We start from the raw sequence: 23,389 nt of genomic DNA, 5'->3' as shown, positions 1-23,389 counted from the left end.
TGGAGCTGAAGGAGCCACGTGGAGACCCCTGTCAGCACTGAGATGCTTTCACCGCCATTGAATCCACAAGACTTTCCACCCACTGGCCTGTGATGTTCCTGCATTCAGTGTCATTGCATGTTTTGTGTTAATCTGAAGAGGAATTTATAGATTGTTATCAGACATATGGGCTAATATCAGACTTATGGACTTGATCTGGACTGGGCTGGGATATTTTCTCTATATTCAATTACTCTGGTATATAAAGCTCTCTTTTACACTCACATGAGTGTCTATGAATTTGTCTCTGTACTCAACCCAGACTAACACAGACAGATTTTAGTAGAATTTTTATAGAAAAGCAGACTAGGAAGAAAGTCCTCTTGGCCTATTTCTAAAAGTTGTTGTTCTGTGCCATCGAGTTGATTCCACCCCATAGTGTCCTTATGCATAACAGAACAAAACACTGGCTGGTCCTCGGCCTTCCTCGCAATTGTTCCTATGCCTAAGCCCATTGTTGCAGCCACGGCTGCATGTCCTTGATAGCCGCCCTCTTTTTTGTTGCCCTTAGCTTTACCAAACATGGTGTCTTTCTCCAGGAACTGGTCTCTCATAACAGCCTGTGCAGAATATTCAAGACGAAGTCTTTCCATCCTTGAATATATGGAGCACTCTTGCTGTACTTCTTCCAAGACAGATCAGTTTGTCCTTTGGACAGCCCATGGTACTTTCAGTTATTTTTAGCAGCACCACAATTCAAATGCATCAACTTTTTCTTCAGCCTTCTTTATTCAATCTTCAACTTTCATATATTGCTTGGGTCAGGCACACCTTAGTTCTCAAAGTAGCATCTTTGCTGTTCAATATACTGAAAAAGTCTTCAATACACTGCAGCAGGATTACCCAAAGCAATGCCTCATTTGATCTCTTGACTCCATCTTCTATGAACATTGATTGTGGACCCAAGCAAGACAAAATCCTTGACAACGCCAACCTTTTCTCCATTTATCACTGAGTGATTCATTGGTCCAGTTGTGAGGATTTGGTCTTCTTTACATTGAGTTGTAATTCATGCTGAAGGCTGCAACCCATGTTCTTAATCAGCAAGTGCTTCCTTCAGTTCCTCTGAATTTTCAGCAAGCCAGGTTGTGTCATCTGCATATTACAGAATGGTAATAGGTTTTCCTCCAATTCTGATGTGACATTCTTCTTCATATAATCTAGCTTCTTTCTGTTTATTGCGGAATATATAGATCGACTATGTAATATATAGATTTAATAAGTATGACACAACCCTGTCATACACCCTTCCTCATTCTGAAAGTTAGCTGAAAAAATCCTTAGGAAATAAAAGAGGATATTGTCATACAGTGCTGGTTGACCATCCTCCTACATTGGAAGACTGTGTTAGTCTGGATACTTTAGAAAAATAAATCCACAGAAACTCATGGATAAGAGAGAGTTTTATATAACGGTTAAGTGTGCATCAAGAAAATATCCCAACACTGTGCTGCCCAACCCCACAAGTCCAATATTAACCCATATATCCAACACCAGTCCACAAAGTCCTCCATCTCACAAAACAGACGCAATGACACCGACTGCAGAAGGAAAGCCGAGTCAGTGAACGTGTAAGGATCTCAGCGCTGGCAGGGGTCTCCACATGGCTGCTCCAGCACCCAGGGCTGCATTGGGGTAGGTCCATGTGGCTTCTCCTTGGGGATGTCTTGTAGGAAGTCAGCCTAGCAAGCTGAAGCAGGGAACTGCTAAGGCAGCTGCACCCTGGTGCGACCATCAAAAAGCAAGACAGGAGAACTAGAAAGGTGAGGCTCACTGAACCATTTATCCCTCTGCCCTTCAAATAACCCCACATGTGTTTATCAACAAGATTGGCTTAATGAACTAACTACCTCAAAGTCTCTCAAAGTACGCTATGTTTACAACAATGTTTGAACACTTGATGACAACTAACAATTAGATGTATTTATTTTGTGGGGTTTTGTATACATATGCTTTTTATTCAACAATGTCATAATATCCTTTACCTTTTTCATTTAAAAATAAGAAAAGTTCTTCAAAAAGTTTGTGGAAATATTCCATTTTTTTCTCTAATTTATCTGTGAACTTTTTGGATGTACCTTGGCATATCTGAAAGATCTTCCGCTATCAAGTGAAAACATATACTACCAATTCATTTTTTATAAAAATATATTTCTTAGATGATTTTAAATAAGAAGCAAGGAAATATGCCGTGTCTTTTCCTTTATTAAAGACAAACATAGGAACCATAATAAAAAATGATTGATTATAAAATAGGACCACACCATTCATCCTTTTTGAGATAGTTTACTTATTTTTAACAGCTACAGTCTACTATATCATATGTACGCAACATAACTTAATTAATCAGCCATATCTTGATATATGATGAAAGGTGAAGCACTTGGCTCCATTACATACTTTCAGTTTCAGAACCCACAATGGAAGTTCTGCTCTGCCATTGAAGACTGCTTTGAGTTGGAAATGATTCTATGGCAATGTTTACCTCGATGGATAATTTTGCCATTTGAATTTATTACTATTTTGCAATCTATTCAAAACAATTCTGTGTGTTTCTAATAGATTTTTTATTTGATCATTTTAATAATTTTTATTTGATAATTTTAATAGGAATTATCAGTGAGATTAACTTCTTTTAGATTGTTTTTATCCTTGAATTATAATTATTATGATGCCTTCTCTACTGCCTGCAAGTTTCATGCACAAGAGGAGTTATGCCATCATAACTACGTGTGGGCCAGCTCTCTAATAATGGCTTTACAGGCATATTTCATTTGGCTTTTCCGTACATTCCCATGGAGTTGGATATTATTAATGTGATTTTGCCGATGCGGACATTGAAGCTTGAGAAAACTGGTCAATCCAGCTTTTTGGCAAGAAAACCCTGGCCCCTAACTCTGGTACTGCACAGGCTCTCGGGGGCTGTGACGGGGCGATCATCTCCAGAACAAAGCGGAGGGAAACTTGCACAAAATAAAAGCAAATGTTCACACCCTGAAAGTAAATTTCTTCCTTTAGCCACAAATTGGCTTAGCAATGATGTTGGTTACTTTCCTAGAAGACATTGTTTACTTGAAGAAATCATCATTGGATTAAAATCTATTTTATGCTTGGTTTATACCCATGGTTTCATTAAATGCCCTGAACAAACAATTTTACTTGCAGATTCTTTTTCAAATTAACTATATTTATTTGATTACAATTTAGATATGAGGAGAGAGAGGTGGATTATAGACGCCTTTAGAATTTTAGAAGTTTGATCAAATGATTTAATAATTTCCCAAATATGTGGTGACTGACTATTATTTTTTAAAGGAGCTCTGGTTGCACAGTGGATTAAATGTGGGGCTGCTAACAGCAAGGTCAGTGGTTCAAACCTACCACGCACTCCACAGACAGATAAGGCTGTCTAATCCCATGAAGAGTCACAATTTCAGAAACCCCAAAGAGCAGTTCTCCTCTGTTCTGGAGGATCGTTAGGAGTCTGCGTTGGTTCAGTGGCAGTGGACTTGGTTTTGAGTTTGATTATGTGCTCAATCCTGAACTACAAATTGAAGGGAGGGGACCAGTGAAAATGAGTTCTCTGTTGGGATTTATTTTTTAAATCAGGGACGGTTTCTTCTAAACATATGAGAACAGTTTTCTGATATTAAAGAGCAAGATATAACTTGAACCTGACGACCTCTGGTAGGACATTGGCTGTTGTTTCCCTCTTTCCAGCGTAAGTGGTAAGATTACAGCTAAACTGCGGGATTACTAAGAACAGCATGTAAAGCTCTGGAATGGGTGGGGTCCTGATACGAACCAGCGAGCAGAGAAAGGACTAAGGACAAGGAGAGTGGCACAAGGAGAAACTTCCCTTTCCCAATGCTGATCTCAAAAACCATCTGCCATTGAGTCGATGCCGACTCAGCGGATCTGTAAGAGAGCAGAACTGCCTCTGTGAGTTTCTGAGACTCTGACTGTGTACAGGACTAGAAAGCCCCATCTTTCTCCCACGGAGCAGCTGGTGGTTTTGAACTGCCGATCTTCTGAATCACAACCCAACTTATAACCACTGTGCTACCAGGGCTCAGTAGCAATGTTGGTAATGCTTTTTAAAATAACTTTTTTTGAGAAACCATTTACCAGGCCATTCCATTCACCCATATAAAGTATACAATCTATCGGTTTTTGTGTGTATATGTGTGTGTCTACACAGAGGTGTGCATCCTCCATCACAATCAAATTTAGAACCTTTTTACCATTCCTACCTAAAGACTCCAGTATCAGTTCTCATAGCCCATACGCTACTCTGTGCACCCTGTTCTTCTTACAGCAACAATTCTGTCTGTCTCTGCAGATCTACCTATTCTGGACATTGCATATAAATCAGATTATACAATATGAAGTCTTGAGATGCAATTTATTTCATTCTGTACAATGTTTCCGAGGTCTGCTCATGTGATAGCGTATGTCCCTACTTCATTTCTTTCTATTATTATATAGTGGTGGGAATCTCAGGAGCTCCTAAGGATCCTTCCTAGATCTTATTTCATTCCTAAACCAGGCATACCTTTCAACTACAAAAACACGAGATTATATCCTGCTTATTAATTTATTCTTAAGATATTTACATACCCAGCAGTGACTAAAATATAGCAGCCCATATTTTTTCTTTTAATAAAATAACTACAGCCCTTTTCAGCACTTACTATTTTGCAAAATCCTCACGGCATGTAAACATGACACATTTTATAATTTCAATTTTAGAAAAAATGGGTTATTTAGATCTTTTATATGTTCCCACAGATGGATAGATGGATTGTGGGTCATTTCAGTCAGAGTACATAGGAGGATTGGGGGGCAAATCATTTGACTTTGTAGCTATAAATATATTCACATCTACTTACACACACGTGTGTGTCTATTTCTATAGACACACACAACATCCAGTGTAAGCTTGGCTTTTTTCTTTCAGTTTTCTGTTCTTTTTGTCATGGCAAAATAAAAAATCTAGGAGTAGAATCTGACAGTGATTTTTTTTTTTCTGTATGAGTAACCCACTGTGGAAAATAATCTGCTGTCCTATTACTGGAAATTGCCCAGAGTGAAAATGCAGGGCAACCGTCTGCTTTTGCAGGCCAACTGTCACCTCTGTGCCCTGGTTACAAAGCTCATTATGCCCCTCTTCCCTTCTACCTCACCTACCACAGTGGGAAGAGCATAAGCCTCGATTTAGAAGGAGCCAGATTTGAATAAGGATTCTGTGACCCACACCAAGGGAGGCTGTCCACAAGCTATGGAAACTCTGAGCATCCATTTCTTCCCTTGTGAAGCACTAGCAATGGCATCATTGTCTTGGGACTCCAGGCGGGAGTCAACTAGATCACATATGGAAGCATGCAGGCTTGTGCCAGGAACACAAACAGAGGACACTCAATAGTAGTTATTAAGAATGAAGATTTGACTCCCTATCAAACTAGAATATGGGCTTCAAGAAGCTGAGCGATTTCCTTCTGTGATTGAGTAGATGCTTTCCTACATATTTCTGAAATTAATTGATTTTGCGTCTACTGTGTACAAGGCTCTGCGGTTAACACTAAGGGGGACTTTAAAAATTATTAGTACTCAATCTTTGTACTAAAGCATCTTAGAAAACACATTTGTTGCATAGAGGTTAGATGGTGTCAGGTCCTGCTGAATCAGCTCAGGTTACCTCCCCTGAAGTCTGTCCTTGTGTGGTCACAGCTAGGAACTACGAAGACCTGGCACATCAGTCATGATGCAGTGAAGCTTATCGCAGTATATATTATCTCAGTACTTCTTCAGTTCTCTAATAATTTGGCCTGGCCATTTCTCAGTGATCCACTGTGGCTTCCTTTTCAAAAGGCGTTGTGAACTTAGGTCTTAGCTCTTAATTTCAACTTACATTTTTATTACAGTAGTGTCTTCTTTTGCTCCTACTTGCTTTGCTAGCTTTCCGACTTCCAGGCTTTGCGCAAGACTGCTAGATGGATTTCCAGTGAAAAACCGTTTCCTACATGGCTCCAAGGACTCTCTAGTTTGCTGCTGCTGCCGTGTCTCAAGAGCCCCTGGGTGGTTCAAACATTTAATATGCTTGGATGCTAAAGGAATGGTTGGAGATTATAGTTGTATCAGAGGTATGTTAGAAGAAATGCCAAATGATCACATTAGAACAACTGGTCATTGGAAGCCCTGTGGTCCACAATTCTGCTCTGGCAGAAATGGGATCTCCATGAGTTAGATTGCCTTGATGGCAACTAGGAATTGGTGTCTCGCACAGTGATTGAGCCTGGTTAGGTGAGCCATGAGCAGTTCTTTGAGGGGTGTCAGGTTTCAGGTCCCACTTAGCAACCTAAGTATTGGGAAGTGCAGGAAACTAGGTCTCTTCAAGTCTTGTCTCTGCAGTTGTGGATGGATAGCATTCATGCAGGGACATTTGTGTTAAATCCCAAGAGACTACAATAGACAGTCTATGCCTTGGTGGAGAAGATGGTCTATTTGTATGGAAATGGGGAAGAATAATTTGGAGTTTAAATAATAAATTATGTCACGTGATCTCCTCAGGATACACTCAATAAATGCCTGCCAAGTGGATTGTTGACGAAAGAGGCACAACTTGGTCTATAGATTTGAGAAAGTTGGTGGAGGAAAGCAGAACCAGAAAGAAGAGCTTTTGTTTGAAAAATTTTTACCAGATTCCCCACTGTCATTTCCAGTTCCAACTCTTCCTCAAGTTTGCACATGGAACTTTCCATTCTCCTTTGACCTCCCTTAAAAGTTGAACCATATCTGCTTGTTCATGGAATCGCTGTGGCTGAGAATTCAGAATACAGCATATATGGGTCCTGCTGTGGTTCGATTACAGCTGGAACAGAGGTTTCCCATGTTTCCCTGTAATAATTTCCCATGAGACATTAATTATTTTCATGACAATGAAGAATGATTTGGTCAAGTGAGTTTGGAAATAGTATGTTAGGCTATGTTATTGCTAGTATCAGTGACAAGCTTTGGGAAAAAAGGGTTTGTTTCTTGCTTATGCCAAGTCTTCTGACGTTGGGGAGCCGTTCCCAGGCTTCTACATGCTGACCTGGTAATCTGCATTGCTACTGCTTCCGTCATGGTTCTTTGCCGTCTTCACAGCATTGCCCTTGCGATACTGTCATAGGTGGGAGCTGTCCATTTCTGCAGGAGAGTTTCCCTGTCTCAGGCAGCCTTGATAGAACGGTGGGTTAGACATCGGGCTGTTCATCAACACATAAAGATTTCAACCTACCAACTACTCCATGAGAAAAAGATATGATAATCTGTATCCATAAAGATTGATAGCTTTGAGAACCCTCTGAGGTAGCTCTAATCAGCGTCACTGAGTTGGCACTAATTAAATGGCAACGGGTGAGTTTCTCTACCTAGTATGTCATCCCACTTCCATTTTTGGAGTAGACCTCATGGCAGCATGCTGAACATCTGCCATTTGCACAGGAAAGGCACAACAGCCTACTTATGAGGAAGTTCCAGAAATCTCTGTCACACTTTGAAATGAATAGTATCATCGATTCATACAACGTTTTGATAACCTTAGACATGGGAGCATGCCTTATTAGTATAGTCTTCAAGATAAGCCCATTATTTCTGCAGTTTTAATGAAATTCATTTGCCTATACAACCCCTTTTTTCATGGATTATCTTGGAACATTATTAGCGTAGAGCACACTTTTAAGATATTTTAAGGTAATTTCTACAATTCCGTTCTCACTCCTACTAAGGCATCACTTTTCGAATCCCCCTTATTTTAAACATCTTTGTTATCACGTCAGTTGCTGTAAGTGTACTGTTTGCCACTAAAATTCTTCAACTAATCTCACCGGCTCCAAAGCCCACCTTCTCAAAAGGGAAGCACACACGCTGTTGGAATGTAGCAGAAGTGATTGCTGTGTGACAAGGAAAGAATTGCCGTCCGGTGGTAATTTTGTTCATGTTGTTTTAACAGTCCACTGGCCCTTTGTTCCAGAAGGATGAGAGATGGAACTATTACCCCTCATGTGAAATAACAGCTGTCACCAAGTTTCTCTGAGCTGCTGGGTGACATCATCATCTACAAAGCCCTAACAGAGCTGGAGACTCTAGTTAGCTGTGGTTAGAATGTTTCCATTTATCAAAGAACTGTCACTGAATTTATGGTAAATGTAAGGCCTGTTGCTGAGCTCTGAGGAAGGTACAAAGAATTATGCAATTTAAGATTTAAATTGTTGCCGTATTAACTCCTAATACGCACTTTCAACAATGTATTTATTGAAGGTCTACTCTGTGACCCAAACAGTATTCAACTATGGCATCATCTTACAAAGCAAAATGAGCCTTCATGACAATTCTCCTAGAGGTCATTGTTTATTGGAGGCCTACATTAAATAATAACAGAGATGACTGTTCACACACAACCTGAAGTAAACGTTCAGAGGAAAAGGGTTGCAGGAACTCCTGTAAGGAGCCTGACCAGGAGGAGAGCCAGAAATCTCAGAGCTAACAGGAGGCAGAGCCAGAATTTATACATATTTGTGTGTGATTCTCTGCACTTTGAATTACACAAATCGACCTTTTCATATGACAGTTGTTTTCAGCTCAAGTTATTCAAGGATTCTGTTCTTCAAACCAAACCAATTACTGTCAAGTCCACTTCCAACTCAGAGGCACTCAGGAGGGTAGTAGACTTGCCTTCACCATGATTCCACCCTGTCATCTTCAGGGAAGCAAACTGCCATTTCTGCCTCCACAGAGAAGCTGGTGGATTCAAACTACCGATTTTCAAGGTGTCTTTAGAAAGACTGAAATGAGATCATTAAATCCAATAAGCAGCCCCTTATTGCTATTAAGCCTAAGTCAGAACTCAGATTCTTCTTACAAGAGGTCCAGTACCTAGGTTCTATGAGCTTCTCCAAGGACACTCTCAAAGTAACTTAGTGAAAGAATCCACAGATGATGTAATCGTGTTCCTTCAGAAAAACCTGACACATAGATTATTTCAGGAGTTGGCACAAAGTTTTCTAAGATCCAGATGGTAAGTTTTTAGACTTTGCAGGCCATGGGACCTGTGACACTGATGATTCAACTCTGCCATTGTATTGCCAAAGCAGTCATAGACAAGACTTCAACAAATTGGCGTGGCTATATTACAATACAACTTTATTTAATGAAATCAAGTTGTGGGCAGGACTTGGCTCATGCACTGAGGTTTTCAGAACTCTGGTTTAGTCCACAATCCCTGCATGGCTGATTTTAACTGCTAATAACCAGCAAGGATTTTTCCCCCTCTCTCAAATGATGAAAGCCATTTTGGTGACATTTCTTGGGCTTTCACCAAGGATCAACATATGAGGTATAGTTTTATGAATATAGGATATGATTTTTAGTCTTTTTTCCATAAAAGACAATCCTTATTTATCTTTAGTTGATATTTCAAGCTCTCCTGAAACATGATGTGTTGTTTTTAAATATCAAGTACAAATTCAACACCACGTTTCTAGGAAAGGATGTAGATCAGATTTAACGTTTTATATAAATGAAGACACTAAAGATGAGTTTTGAATGAATGAAAAGGTTTACTGAAGACCTGCCCACCTGGGAATGAATAAAAGAAATGTATACCAATAGAAGTATGTCTACTTTTCCAAGGCTTTTATGTGTCTGACTCTGACCTTAAGTTTATTAGAATTTGGTGGCAATTGAATGCAAATTTTAAGGATGGTTATTCTAGTCTCTCTTTTACATGGGGAGGACATGTAAATGCTGTATTGAGAAACTTATACATGATATGTTCTAAATACTCATCCAACATATATATATACATACACCTACATACACATGTAAATAAATAAACATACAAGTTCAGATGCTGAAATTTCATTTTGTATAATGCAGTGTTTCCCAATGTGAGCAATACCACCCCCTGGATCAACCCAGGAAGGGTGGGGGTGGAGGGAAAAAGCAGATGCCTAGACTTTATCTTGGAAAATACAAAAGTTTTTAATTGCCAATGGAGAGCTGAATATTTTTTGTTCTGAAAATAGGGGAGAAAGCTAAATAAGTCACGCAACCAGTGGATTTCAATACTTTAGATAATGTATAGATTTTGGGTAAAAAGAAATATTTGTACTGGTGACTAATATTAAAATATATGTAAGTGGATATCTATTTCGCAATGAATAAATTTGGTTGGCCAATAAGGCAAAGTGTTTTTACCCCAATAACTTCCAAATCTGTCAAAGTTTCTGGGATGCATGATTGTCCATCGTTGATGAACATGGTGGCAGTATTTAAGATGTGTGGAATGTACACACAGCACAGAAATAGCCCTTAGATATTGCTCTGGTATTTTCCCCCCATTTTCCTAAAATTAGTTGATTTGCTTTTGGTTCACCATTTTCGGTTCAGATTGATTTAACAAATAACACATACGTTCTGAAGTCAAACAAACTTGAACAACAGTATGGCCTTTTAACTTACGAGCTGTGTGACCTTGGGCAAGTTACTTATCATGAAGATCACACTTTTCTTCTGTGATAATGATCATAATATTTAGGTCATAGCATTATTATAATTAATATATTAGAAAACTGAGTATTTTGCCTTACTGAGTGCTGAAATTCTGCAGAAAAGATAGGACACATTCAATACGTACATGTTTAGTATGATGGGAATAATAGTAGGTCCTATCAATCAAGTATTATTTTTATGTGACTCCATTACCTATATACAATAAACCCAATTATAAGGTTGTCATTAAAATGCACATACCACATATTATGAGAATATCTGGAAATATTATGGAGAATTTTTCCTTGAAAGAGATTTAATATTTCATCTAAATCACAAGGTAAGAATTTAATAATTCTCCCTTGCAAAGAAAAGAGTAAAGCATAATGGTGGCCCAAAACTACTCTTACTTGTCAACGATTATCAAGGTTAATGCCACCAATTAGAAGAATATAGTACTCGGCACAAAATCACAAACTGTATATAGTTCTTATTTATTGCATTTTAAGGATGTGTACAGAGGAGCAAAAAGGGGGAAATATAAAAATATCTCACTTTCCATTTGAGTTTTTGGCTCTTATGGTCTCTTTTGTGCTACAATTTAAGAATCAATTGCTTAAGGCCACAATTTTCAAACTTGCAATCTGCTTTGAATTTGAATATAAGCATAGTCTGTATTATTATATGCCTTTATATTTCTTGTGAATCAAAGTGCTGTATTCACTTGAAAATAAAACAAAAATAGGAATGAAATCTGTTTAGTAGACTCAAGATATAAATAAAATTGGGGAATGAAAAATGAAGTCATGTAAGCAATGTACATTGGTTAGAAACCCTTGGAAACAGAGTTGAGTGGTTATTTTTGAAGGATCAGGAATTTAAAGGTACAGAGAGAGAGCATCCATCCATCTCCACACAGGCACACACTAAATATATACACTTATAAAAATATATACACATGTATATAAACAAATATACATGTACGTATACATGTATATATACTCATTTATGTATACATATACATTCTTATAGCTTCCTCATTTTCATGGATTCCTTTGGGATATATTGATTGAGGCTATCCTATGACAAACAGTTGAGATACCTTAATATCAAGACAGACATGGTCTTTAAACTTACTCTTTAGCTTACCCTCTAGTACAAAAGCATGATTAATGTCAGGAGAATGGAAGTCCAGGGTTCTACAGGCACATTTGGCTGTCAACTCAATTTTCTTCTCACAGAAACAGAATTTAGAGGCCAATCAGGGAGTAATAAACTAGCAGAGAAAATATAAAAGAGACCAAGCAATGATCATTCAACTAACAAGATGAGCAAGCCAGGGATCAGTGCCCATCTCCTCCCAGCATCAGCCTCCGGTGCCACAGAACCCTCACAGGAGCTCTGGTTCTGCCAGCACAGAATGCTTTCTGATTTTCCACACTCCCTTGGTCATACTATTTCTCGAATTAGAATGTTCTGCCTCTTTTTACTCTTTTTGCCCAAATCTTGTCCTTTAATCAAGAAACCCCTCTTTCTCCATGAAACCTTCTATAAGCCTTGTGCCCTTCATAGACCTTCCTGATGGCCAAATCATCCATAACAGAATGAGCCATACATATATTAAGTACATTGTGCCTAAATTTTGTATCATCCCTTAAACAATGCTATTTAAAATCTGTTAATTTTATGAATTAGATCTTATGGGCATCATTGAAGAGAATATGTAGGCATAGTAGATTACCCAGCATGCTGTTATCCACAAAGTCTTCACTTCAAATCTAACAGCTACTCTGTGGGAGACAAATTAGATTTTCTATACCCTTAAACCCAAATGGGCAGTTCTACTCTGTCCTGTTGTGCTTCTCTGAGTTAGGTTTGATTTGATGGCAGTGAGTTGAGTTATGTACAGATTGGGAAACTAGAAATGTGCTATGTTCAAGCAATATACTGTTAAGGAGCGGTAATAGCTCATATATGCAAATTGTCACCAGTGATAATAAGGTCAAAGATGAAGACAGACTGGGTCGATGCATTGAACATTTTGAAGACAGAGCAATCATTTCTATTTGCTCATCAATGCAGTATTAAGAGGTGTTTCATGGATGGACCCGAGATCGTGAGGGCGAGAAAGATCTGAACATCTAAGAAAGGAAGTAAGTAAAAATTATGTTATAGCTCTAGGGGTTAATACAAGAAAAGGCTTAGAACTATCATATAATGCATGATACCTAAGGAGCATTAGTTACTTCTCTGTTGTTAGATCATTTTATGAATTGGACTGATGCTGTTGGTCTAGAAGCTCACTTAAGAACCACTGCTATGGAGTGATGAGACTTGGAAGAGACAGGAGGCCAGGAAGCTCTTTTGAGAAGAAGGAAGAGAAGATATGAGTGACTATGCACATGAAAATTATATACCAAATCTATAAAAGGCAGATGATGGCATCTAGTCAAATGTATAGGATAAGGGAGAGGAAGAAGACAAAAAGTTCTCCAAATTCTTGATTATGGGAAGCTACTGTAATGTTTTCTTTTGCTGGGGTTTTATTATTCTGATCAAATTAAAAATTCCCTAAGGATAATGACTATCATTTGGCATTTTAAAATAAGTTCTTTTTGTATTTGGCATAATAATAGCTTGCATTTGTCAAGTGAATAATGCCAAAAACTTTGCATGGATCTTAAAGGTCAGTGGAGACCTATGAGTTGAGTGTTATTGTTTTATATATAGAGAAACTAAAGTTAAAAGAGGTTGGGCAACTTAACTGAGGCCACACAGCAATGATTGAGCGGATCACCTAGGATTTAAATCAGGCATCTGATTCCAGAGAGGATTCTCTATGCCCGACATTCTTTCACTTCACCAGAAAAGAGCTTGCTGCATTATAGGTGCTGTTTGTAGATGACAAGTGTCCATTCCAGCGCGTAGCAGAATGAAAGATTGCCCAGTCTTGAATCATCTTCACAGCCATTACACTGGAGCCCCTTGGCGAGGGTCTTCCTACCGTAGATTGACAAAAGAACAAACAAATCTGTCTTGGAAGAAGTACAACCAGAACGCTCTTTAGAGGCAGGAACGTTGAGACTTCATCTCATGTACTCGGGAAATGTTGTTAGGAGAGACCTGTGCCTGCAGAAGGACATCAATCTTGGTAAAGTAGCAGAACAGGAAAAAAGAGAAAGGCTTTCCACGAGATGAGTTGACACAGTGGCCGCATGGATGGGCTCAAACGTCAGAACAATTGTGAGGATGGCGAGGACCAGGCAGAGTTTGTTCTGTTGCACACAGGCCCCTCCCTATACGTCAGAATCAACATCCTGGCACATAACAACAACAGCAACAACTGTAGCAAGCTCGATGCCCTTCTCTAGGATGTACTGCGCCCGAAGTACACGAGACAAAGTCTTTTTCCATCCTCCCTTCTAAGGAGCATTCTGCCGCTATTTCTTCCAATACAGTTTTTTTCATCCTTCTGGTAGTTCATGGCATATTTCATATTCGTAGCCAATACCATTATTGGAAGGCATCAGTTTTCCCTTGGTTTTCCTTATTCGTTGTCAGACTTCCACATATAAGACAATGGAAAACTCCGTGGCTTGAATCAGGCAGTCTTCACGATGCCGTCTTTTCTATTTCACATTTTAAAGAGGTCTTCTCAGCACATTACCCAGTGTGGTAGGTTGTTTTATATCTTGACTGCTGCCGCCACAGGCTTTGATTAATAGGTAGTGGATCATTATATCTATTTATATTATATGACAGCACATAGTCATAGTGGGAAATTAAACGATGCAGATAACCATAAAAATTTATCCATAAATTCACCGCCCAATGATATTAATTGCTAATATGCTAGTATATATCTTTTTAGATTTTTTTAATGGAGCATATAAAGGGGCTGATGTTACCTTGAAATTCTATTTCTTCATGGATTTTGAAGGCCATCTTGTATATGGATCACATTATACTATGTGTTCTTTTCTAGCTTGTTTTCAAGTCAGCATTACTATGAATAATTTCCTGATGAAGAATATACTTCGGCAGCATTGAGGTTAATGGGAATTTATTTTTTATATGACTAGGCCATGCCTAACTTAATCCTGCTCCTCTATGTGGCCATTTAAAGATAACTCCTGACTTTGAGGATCATCCTGCTCATGGATGGGATTCCTAACTTGGAGAGCACACCTCAGATGAGTTTAGTACTTTGTGCAAAAGTTCTGAGAATCAGAAAAAAGAGATGCCATCTAGTCACATATTCTCATTTAATAGATGTGAACATGAAGGCCCGGGGAGCTAAAGTGGCTTTCACACAATTACAAACTAGAAAACAGAAGTTTTGTCCCCTCATTCCTCTGTCTTTCCTATAAACACTGTCGTCCACTTGTGTGCAAGACACACTTACGTGAAGACGGAATATAGTGAGCAGCACAGGCAAAGTGCATTGCGTCACGGATGCTAACACGCGATAATGGATTCCTCGCGCCGTCTGTTCTCTATGTGCCACTGTGCCGATTGTCAAGGCCACTTGGTCTCTTAGATCAGTGATGGCAGCCAAAGAAACGACCTTAATGCATGGCCCCTTCCTTGTTGACGTTCTACCAGGAGAAAAGTGGGTCTCAATAACCCAAATACACAGCTGGTGGATGACGATGTTCCCCAGGGACAGTTTCCGCACACTACCCTGGCGTTCTGTAGTATGCCTTGCCAATTTTTAATAGCCCCGTTTTCCAATTCTACCCCTCACACTTGAAAAAACACCATTTATCTCCACAAAAGACTCCAGCCAAGCTGAAATATGCTGTCTTTTGTTTTGTCTGCAAGCTCCTTACCGCTGAAGTATGGGGCTGGAAGGAATGTGCAGGTGTTTCTTTTTCAGGAGTTTTGAACAAGCTCGTAGCCGCTTTTGGAACGCAGCCCCGCGGCGTTGGCTCTGCCGCCTTTCTTTCTTCTGATGAGCATTCTTCGGCCACCCCAGCATTTCAACAACCAGCACAAATTGAGATTTGGACTCTTACGCAAAATAGGTGGGGAGGCAGTAGCTCATTCATAAAATCAGGTCATGAGATCGGGAGTTAAAGCAGCCTGGGGTCAAATCCCAACTTCACCACACACTAATTTGTGCGTATTACTTAAGGTTCCTAATTCTCAACTTTTTTATCTGCAAGAGAGAGCTAGTTATACTTTGTTCATGAAACAGTATACTTTTTTTCTTTAAAGATCTTACTGTGGTAAATATACATGCATATTTATAATGAAACCTTCGCCAATTCAATTTTTCCAAATGGACTTCAGTGACATGGATTATACTCGTCACGTGATGCCATCATCACCACTATCCATTTCCGCATGATTCTACCACCAGTAACAGAATCTCAGAACCCCTATCAGTGACTTTTTTGGTTCCCCACCTTCCCACCCCTGGTTTTACCTAATAAAACTTGATCTCTGTACAGTCTTGCTTTTCTTCTTGGTAGAACTTACTGCTATTTATTATGTATTGGGTAATTTGACTAGTTGAGGGAATGGAATGGGGGGCACCCCTGACCCCCTCGGGCTGCACAAAGGAATAGGAGAATCCAATGCCACACCAGCCCAAAACCTATTGCCACAACTCAGAGGTAAGAGAGGCCGTTAGTCCCACTTCCTTTACATTTTCTGATACAAACCTTCCTCCCAGAGCATTGCACTTTGCCCACACCCTACTTTTATGCTGAGTTAGATAACCTATCAGAATGACAACAGAGAACTCAGACAATAGTCATGAATATAGAGGTTTATTAGGGAAGTAAATAGGTTACAACAAGGCTGGATCAGAGAGCTCTAAAGATACATGCAATCTTTTGTCCACAGCAAAGCCTCTTCTCAGTCAGCAATCAAATCTCCCTCTGGCCTCTCTCTCAGCAAAGTGGTGCCTTGACGTGTGGGCCAGAACGCCCTGCACTCTGCCTCCGGCCTCAGCAATGTTGCTCTGCTCTGTCTTCTGGTCTCAGTCGTGTGGCCTTTGCTGCTTCAGACAGAAACCTCACACACACTCTACTCGTGACTCTTCTTTCTTGACGGTCATGGGATTCTCTCTCTTTTTTTGAGATGGCTCTCATATTCAGAGGAATGGCAAAACTGACCCATCTTCCCTGCTAGTGTCTCACGCACTCTGTTTGGTCTCACCAAATAATTTGGTGGGATTTACAAAGACGGATCTAAAATTCTCTGCCATCAAGTTGATGCTGACTATAAGACAGGCAAGCCTATAAGACAGCGTAGAACTGCGCATGTGGGTTTCCAAGACTATAACGCTGTACAGAATTAGAAAACCTCATCTTTCTCCCACCACACAGCTTGTGATTTTGAGCTGCTTATCTTCTAGCCAGCAGCCCACTGCATCACCATGATGCCGTCAGGATTACTAAGACACGGCTCCACTCAAACCAAACTAAAATCAAGTTAATGGCAACTCATAGTAAACTGTAGGACTGGGTTGACCTGCTCATGCAACTTTTCAAGACTGTAACTATATATGAGTATATATAGATATTCCCATATCTCTCCTGAGGAAAAGATGGTAGCTTTGAACTTGTGGATCACAGCCCCAATGTGTAATCACTATGCCACCAGGTCTCCTCTAAGACATGGATAGAAAAGCCATATTTAAGCGATTTTACTTCACCACATTGACCAACTGTCCCCCTTTGCCTAACGAGTCTCAAAGATCAGCTGAGATGATTTGCTCACCTTAGATTATTCTGGGAAGTTTAAGAAACAATTCCCTTACTGTATGGTGTGTATCATGAGGGCACTGACCAATTCTATCTTGTTGAAGTGCCTTAACCATAGTAATAAGCACTCAGTAAATATTTCTTGATTAAATATAAGATCCAAAGAAAAATAAATTAATGAAAATGTCCAGTAGAGAGCATAGAATATTGTAAATGTTTTAGAAATGTAAACAAGTCTTGTTTTCTGTATGAACAATCTCTAATCTCACATATTTTATTATCAATATTTTATTTGACCACTTTTAATTGTTTCACTATGTATCATAAGGTAATTATCAGGATATAATGGATATCATTAGATAACCATTCTTTTATTTCATGAATTGAAGCACTTCAAATAATTTTGTTCTAAGGTATTTCTTAAACTTTACCCTTGAAAGTTTTACTTTTCGCTTTTTTACTTTGAAGTGCTAATGTAACTATTCCTTGTTCTCTTGTACATCTTTTAATTTGGGATTGACTTCTACTATCTAGCAGTACAATTTAAATTTTCTACCCACACTTCAGCAGAGTGGTTAATGTAGCAAATTTATGATCCAGGTCAGAGGCCTGGGCGGCTATCTAGGAACTGAAATGAAGCGTGCATGCATGGAGCTGATTTTGGCTCACAGTGACCTTGTGCTTTCCAGAGAAGAACTCTGCTCTTGGGGTTTTAAATGACAAATTTCTCTGAAGTGCATCGCCACATCTTTCTTTGAGGTGGTCTTGGTGGATTTTTGCTGCCAAACTTACTGTGATCAGCTGAGTACGACCTGTGTGCACCTCCTCCCACTGGTAACCCAGGGAAAATGGATTAGAAAATGACTTCTTATTTATTTGCTCATTTACATTGGACATGTATTCTTGTGAATATTAATAAATGCATCTTCATTCTTACATTAATACTATAAGTGGGATTCAGAATGTATATCTTGAAGCGTTAAGACATGGATGAGGAACATAGCAAACTGGCATCTAAGCATTGTGTGTGTGACATTGACTCAGTCCTGACTCACAGTGGCCCTAGAGGACAGAGTGGAAGAGCCCCTTAGGGTTTCCTAGACTGAAATCTTTATGGGAATGAATTACTAGATCTCTTCTCCTTTGACGTGGCCAGATGATTTGAATTGCCAACCTTTCACTTAAGCACTTAATGATTACACCACTAGGGCTCCCAATGATATTTAGGAATCAGGATATTATATTATGGAAACTTGTTTCTCCAATTTTGTAAAATGACTAGAAAGATACCTTGCACACAATACACAACAGGCACTGGTATGTTCTTTTACCTGCTGTCTTCTTTAGTTCTCATAAAGCTGCATTTTCATGAAGCGCTATTATCACTAAGGCCTAAAGGAGCTAAGTTAGTTATCACACTCACAGAGATAGCTAATCACAGAACAGAGGTTTGAACACACATGTGTTTGCTTTGAAATGCATGCTTTTTCTCCTCCTGCTGCATCATGTTGCCGTCATTGCTTAATAAAGACATGATGTGTCTTTTTCCAGCCAGGCATTTCACCAAAAAACAGTGGATCAAAAGACACAATGGCCCTCATATCCGATACACTTTCATGGAGTGCCAACCATTTCAGAAACTCATATCAAAACTGTATTTCTGGATCTTTGGGGCTTTGTTCTGAAGGATAAATGAGAGGCTTTGTTCCACAGATATTTAATCATAAATGCTAGATGTTATGAAGGAAGGACACATGCAATTATAGGGACGTGGAAGGAGAAGCAGGTGTGCTCTATGAGCTGGGTGAAGGCTGTCTTGAGGCAGGGAAAACGAAGGGGAAGAGAGAGCCACTGGGCAGAAGGAAAGCACGTGTAAAGGCTCCACGGCAGACTCGAACACCTTGCACTCCAGGACAGGAAACACCTGTGCTGAAGCCTGCCAAGCAGCACCGTGACAAGACTTTCTTCCTCCGCGTGTCTCAGACCTAGAAACGTTTTCAAGTGTTTAAGTTCCACCGAAAGCACCTTGAAAGCATTCAGTTTATCATTCCCAAATGTGTAACCAAGTAATTTTCCCATCATTTTAATTTTCCTCTACCACTTCCTTAGAGACATAATCTCAGTGCACAGAGAAGTCTTCCTTCTATTGTGTCCCATCTTTACAGATCCCTACTTTAGGCAGCATGTTGATGGGTATGATTTAATGCACGGGGACAGATGTATCTTCAATAGCAAAGGTAATTGGAATGAATCATTTTCTTTATAGAGAGCAAGCAGACACAGGTCTTGTGTGTGTCAATCCCTGCCAATGTAGACCGACTGGGCTACCAGCTAGAGATTCCCTGGGGAAAGCGGTGTAGTAGAGACTGGAAAGAATTATGTTAAAAAGGAGAACTCTTCTGTGCAAGGTAATATTTATGTTCTTATGGACCTGCTGCATCTGTAGTGGCTTCAAATTGCCAAAAATGTGAGTGGGGGAGAATGAAAGAAAAAACAAATTGAAACAAATATGTTTAAGTAATGAGGCTCCTTAAAAAAAACAACTGGATAGGGACTTATATAGGACTTTGTGGGACTGTCATATATTAAGCTTCTTTTAATTATATGTCTATTATTCTGGAGCGGGTAGAGCACAGAGAAGGACAGAGATCAGAGAAATAGGTCTGCTTTTAGAGGTCGGAGCTAGTAAGCAAGTAAATATCACATGACCAAATCAGCACATGAAAATGCTTAACATTATTAGCCATTGTCAATGTCTCAATCAGGTTAATTTATACTCCTAGTGAGCCTATGTGGGATTTCCAAGGCTCTGCATTTTTATGGGAGCAGATAGTCTCACTTCTCTCCCTCTGAGCTGCTGGTGGGTTTGAAAGACTGACCTTGGAGTTAGTAGTCCAGTGCTTACCCAAGAGAGCCACAGGGACCCCATTGTTAATCATTAGGAAATGAAAATGAAAATCACAAGGCAATACCAGTAAGTAGCCATGATGCTTGCTATTATCAGAAACAAACAATAACACCTGTTAGCAAGAATATGGAAAAATTGGGACCTTTTTGTCCATTACTGGAAGGAATATAAATTAGTATAACAATGTAGAAAACAGTTTGGTGGTCCTCAAAATATCAAACATAGAATTATCTTATGGCCAAGCTTATAAGCATACTTTTATACCCCAAATAATAGAAGCAGAAACTCCAAGAGATTCTTGCCTGGCAATGTTCGTTTAGCCTAATTCACAATAGCCCCAAAGTGGACACGAGCCATCAGTCCAGCGACACATGAGTAGGAAAACTCAATGTGTGGTATAGCCAATATAATGGATAAAATGAATATTATATGATCCCACTTACAGGAAAATTTATACCAGAAGCTCTCAGGTGTATACACCAGGTGTATATACCAGGTGTATATACCAGGTGTTGGGGCATATAGAGAGGAACAGGTGAGTGCTTTTGGAGTAGAGACTTTCTATTTGAAGTGATAGGAAAGTTTGAAACTTGCTCATTGTGATGGTTGTATAATTTGTGAGCCTTTAAGATGTCGCTGAATTATACATTTAAAAATGACTCCCAAAATAATGCTAACAAAAAATGAAGTTTAGAAGATTAACCAATGTTTCACTGACTTTATACTTAGAACATAGGTCTCCAAATGTACTTTTCCAACTGCCTCCTTTTCAGAAAAAAAGTTATTCAGGGTGCCTTGGCAACTGAGCATCTTTCTATTTAGCCCATAATCCAGAATGAAGGGTAGGTATCTGATTTTGCAGCACCCACATTTCAACGCCATCGGGGTGGTATTGCCCCTTTGGGGAATACTATTGTTTTAAGAATATTTTTATTTTAAATAAGAAAATTGAATTTTGATCCATGTTTGTTTATAGTTAACTATTTTTTAAAGTCTGACCTTAAACTAAAAGTGAATGTAATCTAAAAAGAAGTACACAAAAACCCAAACTAAAATCAACACACAAAAAGCAAATCCCCAAACATTACATGAGCACTGAAAAGACCAGATAATCCCTATAGTATGACTCACTACAATCTATCCTCAGTCTAATCATGGAACAGTATCAGATAAATCCTGAAGTGAAAGACATTCTACAAAATGCCAGAATAGTAATTTTCAAAAGTTGCAAGATCTTATAAGTCAAGAAAGGGTGGAGAGAGGGTGTAAGACTAAAGATGCAAGACTGACCCGCTCAAACAGTTGTTGGCACAGCAAAGGAACATGAGTGGAAAAACTGCTGAAACCTTAAATAAAGCCTATCTTTTAGTGAACAGGATTATACCATTATTAATTTCCTACGTTTGATAAATATACCATGGGCATAAAATGCAAATTTTAGGACAAGCTGGGTCAGGTACATATAGGAACTCTATACTGGCAACTTCATTCTAAACCTAAAATTAATATTCTTTAATTAAAAAAAAAACACAAAAAAGAGCCTACATACAAAAATACATCTGTCCCCAAACTTTCACTTTACTTGTAATAAACTCCAAACTCCGATAGCATGCCCACCCAAAGCATTTCCCTTTGACTTACTGTGCTTGGCAAGGGGGGGTTGGAGACGAATAGCATGTTCCCATCCTAGAGAAGAATCTTGTGTCTGGATTCCTACAAAAGACTTGAGGGAATCCCACAAATGGCTCTTTATACCATACCAGGCATTGAAATAGTCTACATTTTCCTACCTAAAGGGAAATGAATTATGTTCAGATATGTTTGTATTAGACCAAAGGCCAAAGCCTTACAACAGAATACTCGGTTGCCCTTGAGTCCACTTCAATGCTTAGTGACCCCAGCCAGCTGTGAGTGTGTAACAGACTCTAAAGAGTTTTCAGTGGCTGGTGTTAATTTTTATTTTCTGTTGTGAGTTGGATGACGGCTTATCGAGCAAATAATCAGATTTACTCTCCATACGTATGCACATTTGATTTGAGCTCGCGTCTTGCAGTCTGTCTTCTCAACGCTTCATCGCTTTTCCCACTTTCCCGCTGGGTCTCCAGTTTCCACTCCTCCTTCCCTAGCCCTCTGATCCTTGTCCTTGGGGAATACTGCCTTTTGGATCTTAAGTGGCTCATTTTTCTAACATAGACTTGACAGCTGAGAATTTTTACTATTGTACCAACCAGGAACAAATCTTTAAATGACTTCATCTCAGACTCAGCTTCTCTACATACCATCCTGTCATCTATGTCTTTGCTCACCCCCTCCAAAGGGCCTTCCCGTTCCTGCCTCAAGATCACTTACCTGTCTGACGAGCAGCAACCCCTTCCACAGACACTTTGTATATCGAGATTTCAGTTTCAAATGGCAGAGTCATGCATGCTGAAAGCAAAGAGAACTTGAAGCAATTACTGATGAATACTAAAAACTACAATCTGTAGTATGGACTATAACTCAACATAAAAAACTCACAACTGTATCAATAAGTAATGTGATGAATACAGAAATACTGGCATGATGAAGAATGTAATTTTATTTGAATCCACAATCAATACCCATGGAAGTAACACTCGGTACATTAAATGGCATATTTCAGTGGGCAAACACACTGCAAAAGCACTCTGTCCAGTGTTAAAAAGCCAACCCTGTTCCTTAAAGACTGAGATGTGCCTGACCCGAGCCATAGTAGTTTTAGTTGCCTCATATGCAACTAATAGCATAATGCGAAATAAAGAAGAATGAATAGAGAAGAACGATGTATTTTCTTTTTAGGAAGGAGAGAGTAGTTTCCTTTTCGATGTCAGGATCATGAAAGAGAAGGAAGGAAAAGTAATGCACCACAGGACACATATTTGCAGGAAAGCTGCAGTTGGCTCCTGTCATGACTCCAGTCAGGTAGGGATGGGGAGGGATGGGTGGAATACAGTACAAACTTTTAAAATGCTCTGGAAATGAAAGTGATTGATGTGCAGTCCCTCCAAATTCTTCTAAATGGTACACTGTGAAGATAAGTTACAGTGAGTGGCAGGCTGTTTGTAAGAGCAGCAGGTTCCAGACAAGGGGTTATGTGTGGAAGCGTGTAGAAGAGAGTGGAGCTACATCCGTAAAACTGAAGCTAGGATACGGCACTTTCCCAGGCTACTGATAT

General features: G+C 39.3%; 1 protein-coding gene across 1 annotated transcript in view; it reads right to left on the bottom strand.

Moving 5' to 3' along the window:
• The window catches only part of LOC123521041, a 63,141-nt gene extending 40,523 nt beyond the window's left edge, over positions 1 to 22,618 (bottom strand). Inside the window, exons 1-2 of the mRNA XM_045284706.1 lie at positions 22,546 to 22,618; positions 15,405 to 15,585 (exon numbers count right to left, since the gene is read on the bottom strand). Coding sequence (XP_045140641.1) covers positions 15,405 to 15,585; positions 22,546 to 22,618 — 254 coding nt within the window. The remainder of the gene's footprint in view (positions 1 to 15,404; positions 15,586 to 22,545) is intronic.
• Positions 22,619 to 23,389: the final 771 nt, after the last annotated feature.

The sequence above is a fragment of the Echinops telfairi genome, unplaced genomic scaffold (genome assembly GCF_000313985.2).
Source record: "Echinops telfairi isolate 266 unplaced genomic scaffold, ASM31398v2 ScPeMD7_7469;HRSCAF=8507_0, whole genome shotgun sequence".
Classification (NCBI taxonomy): Eukaryota; Metazoa; Chordata; class Mammalia; order Afrosoricida; family Tenrecidae; genus Echinops; species Echinops telfairi.
This window is presented reverse-complemented; position numbering and strand designations above follow the sequence as displayed.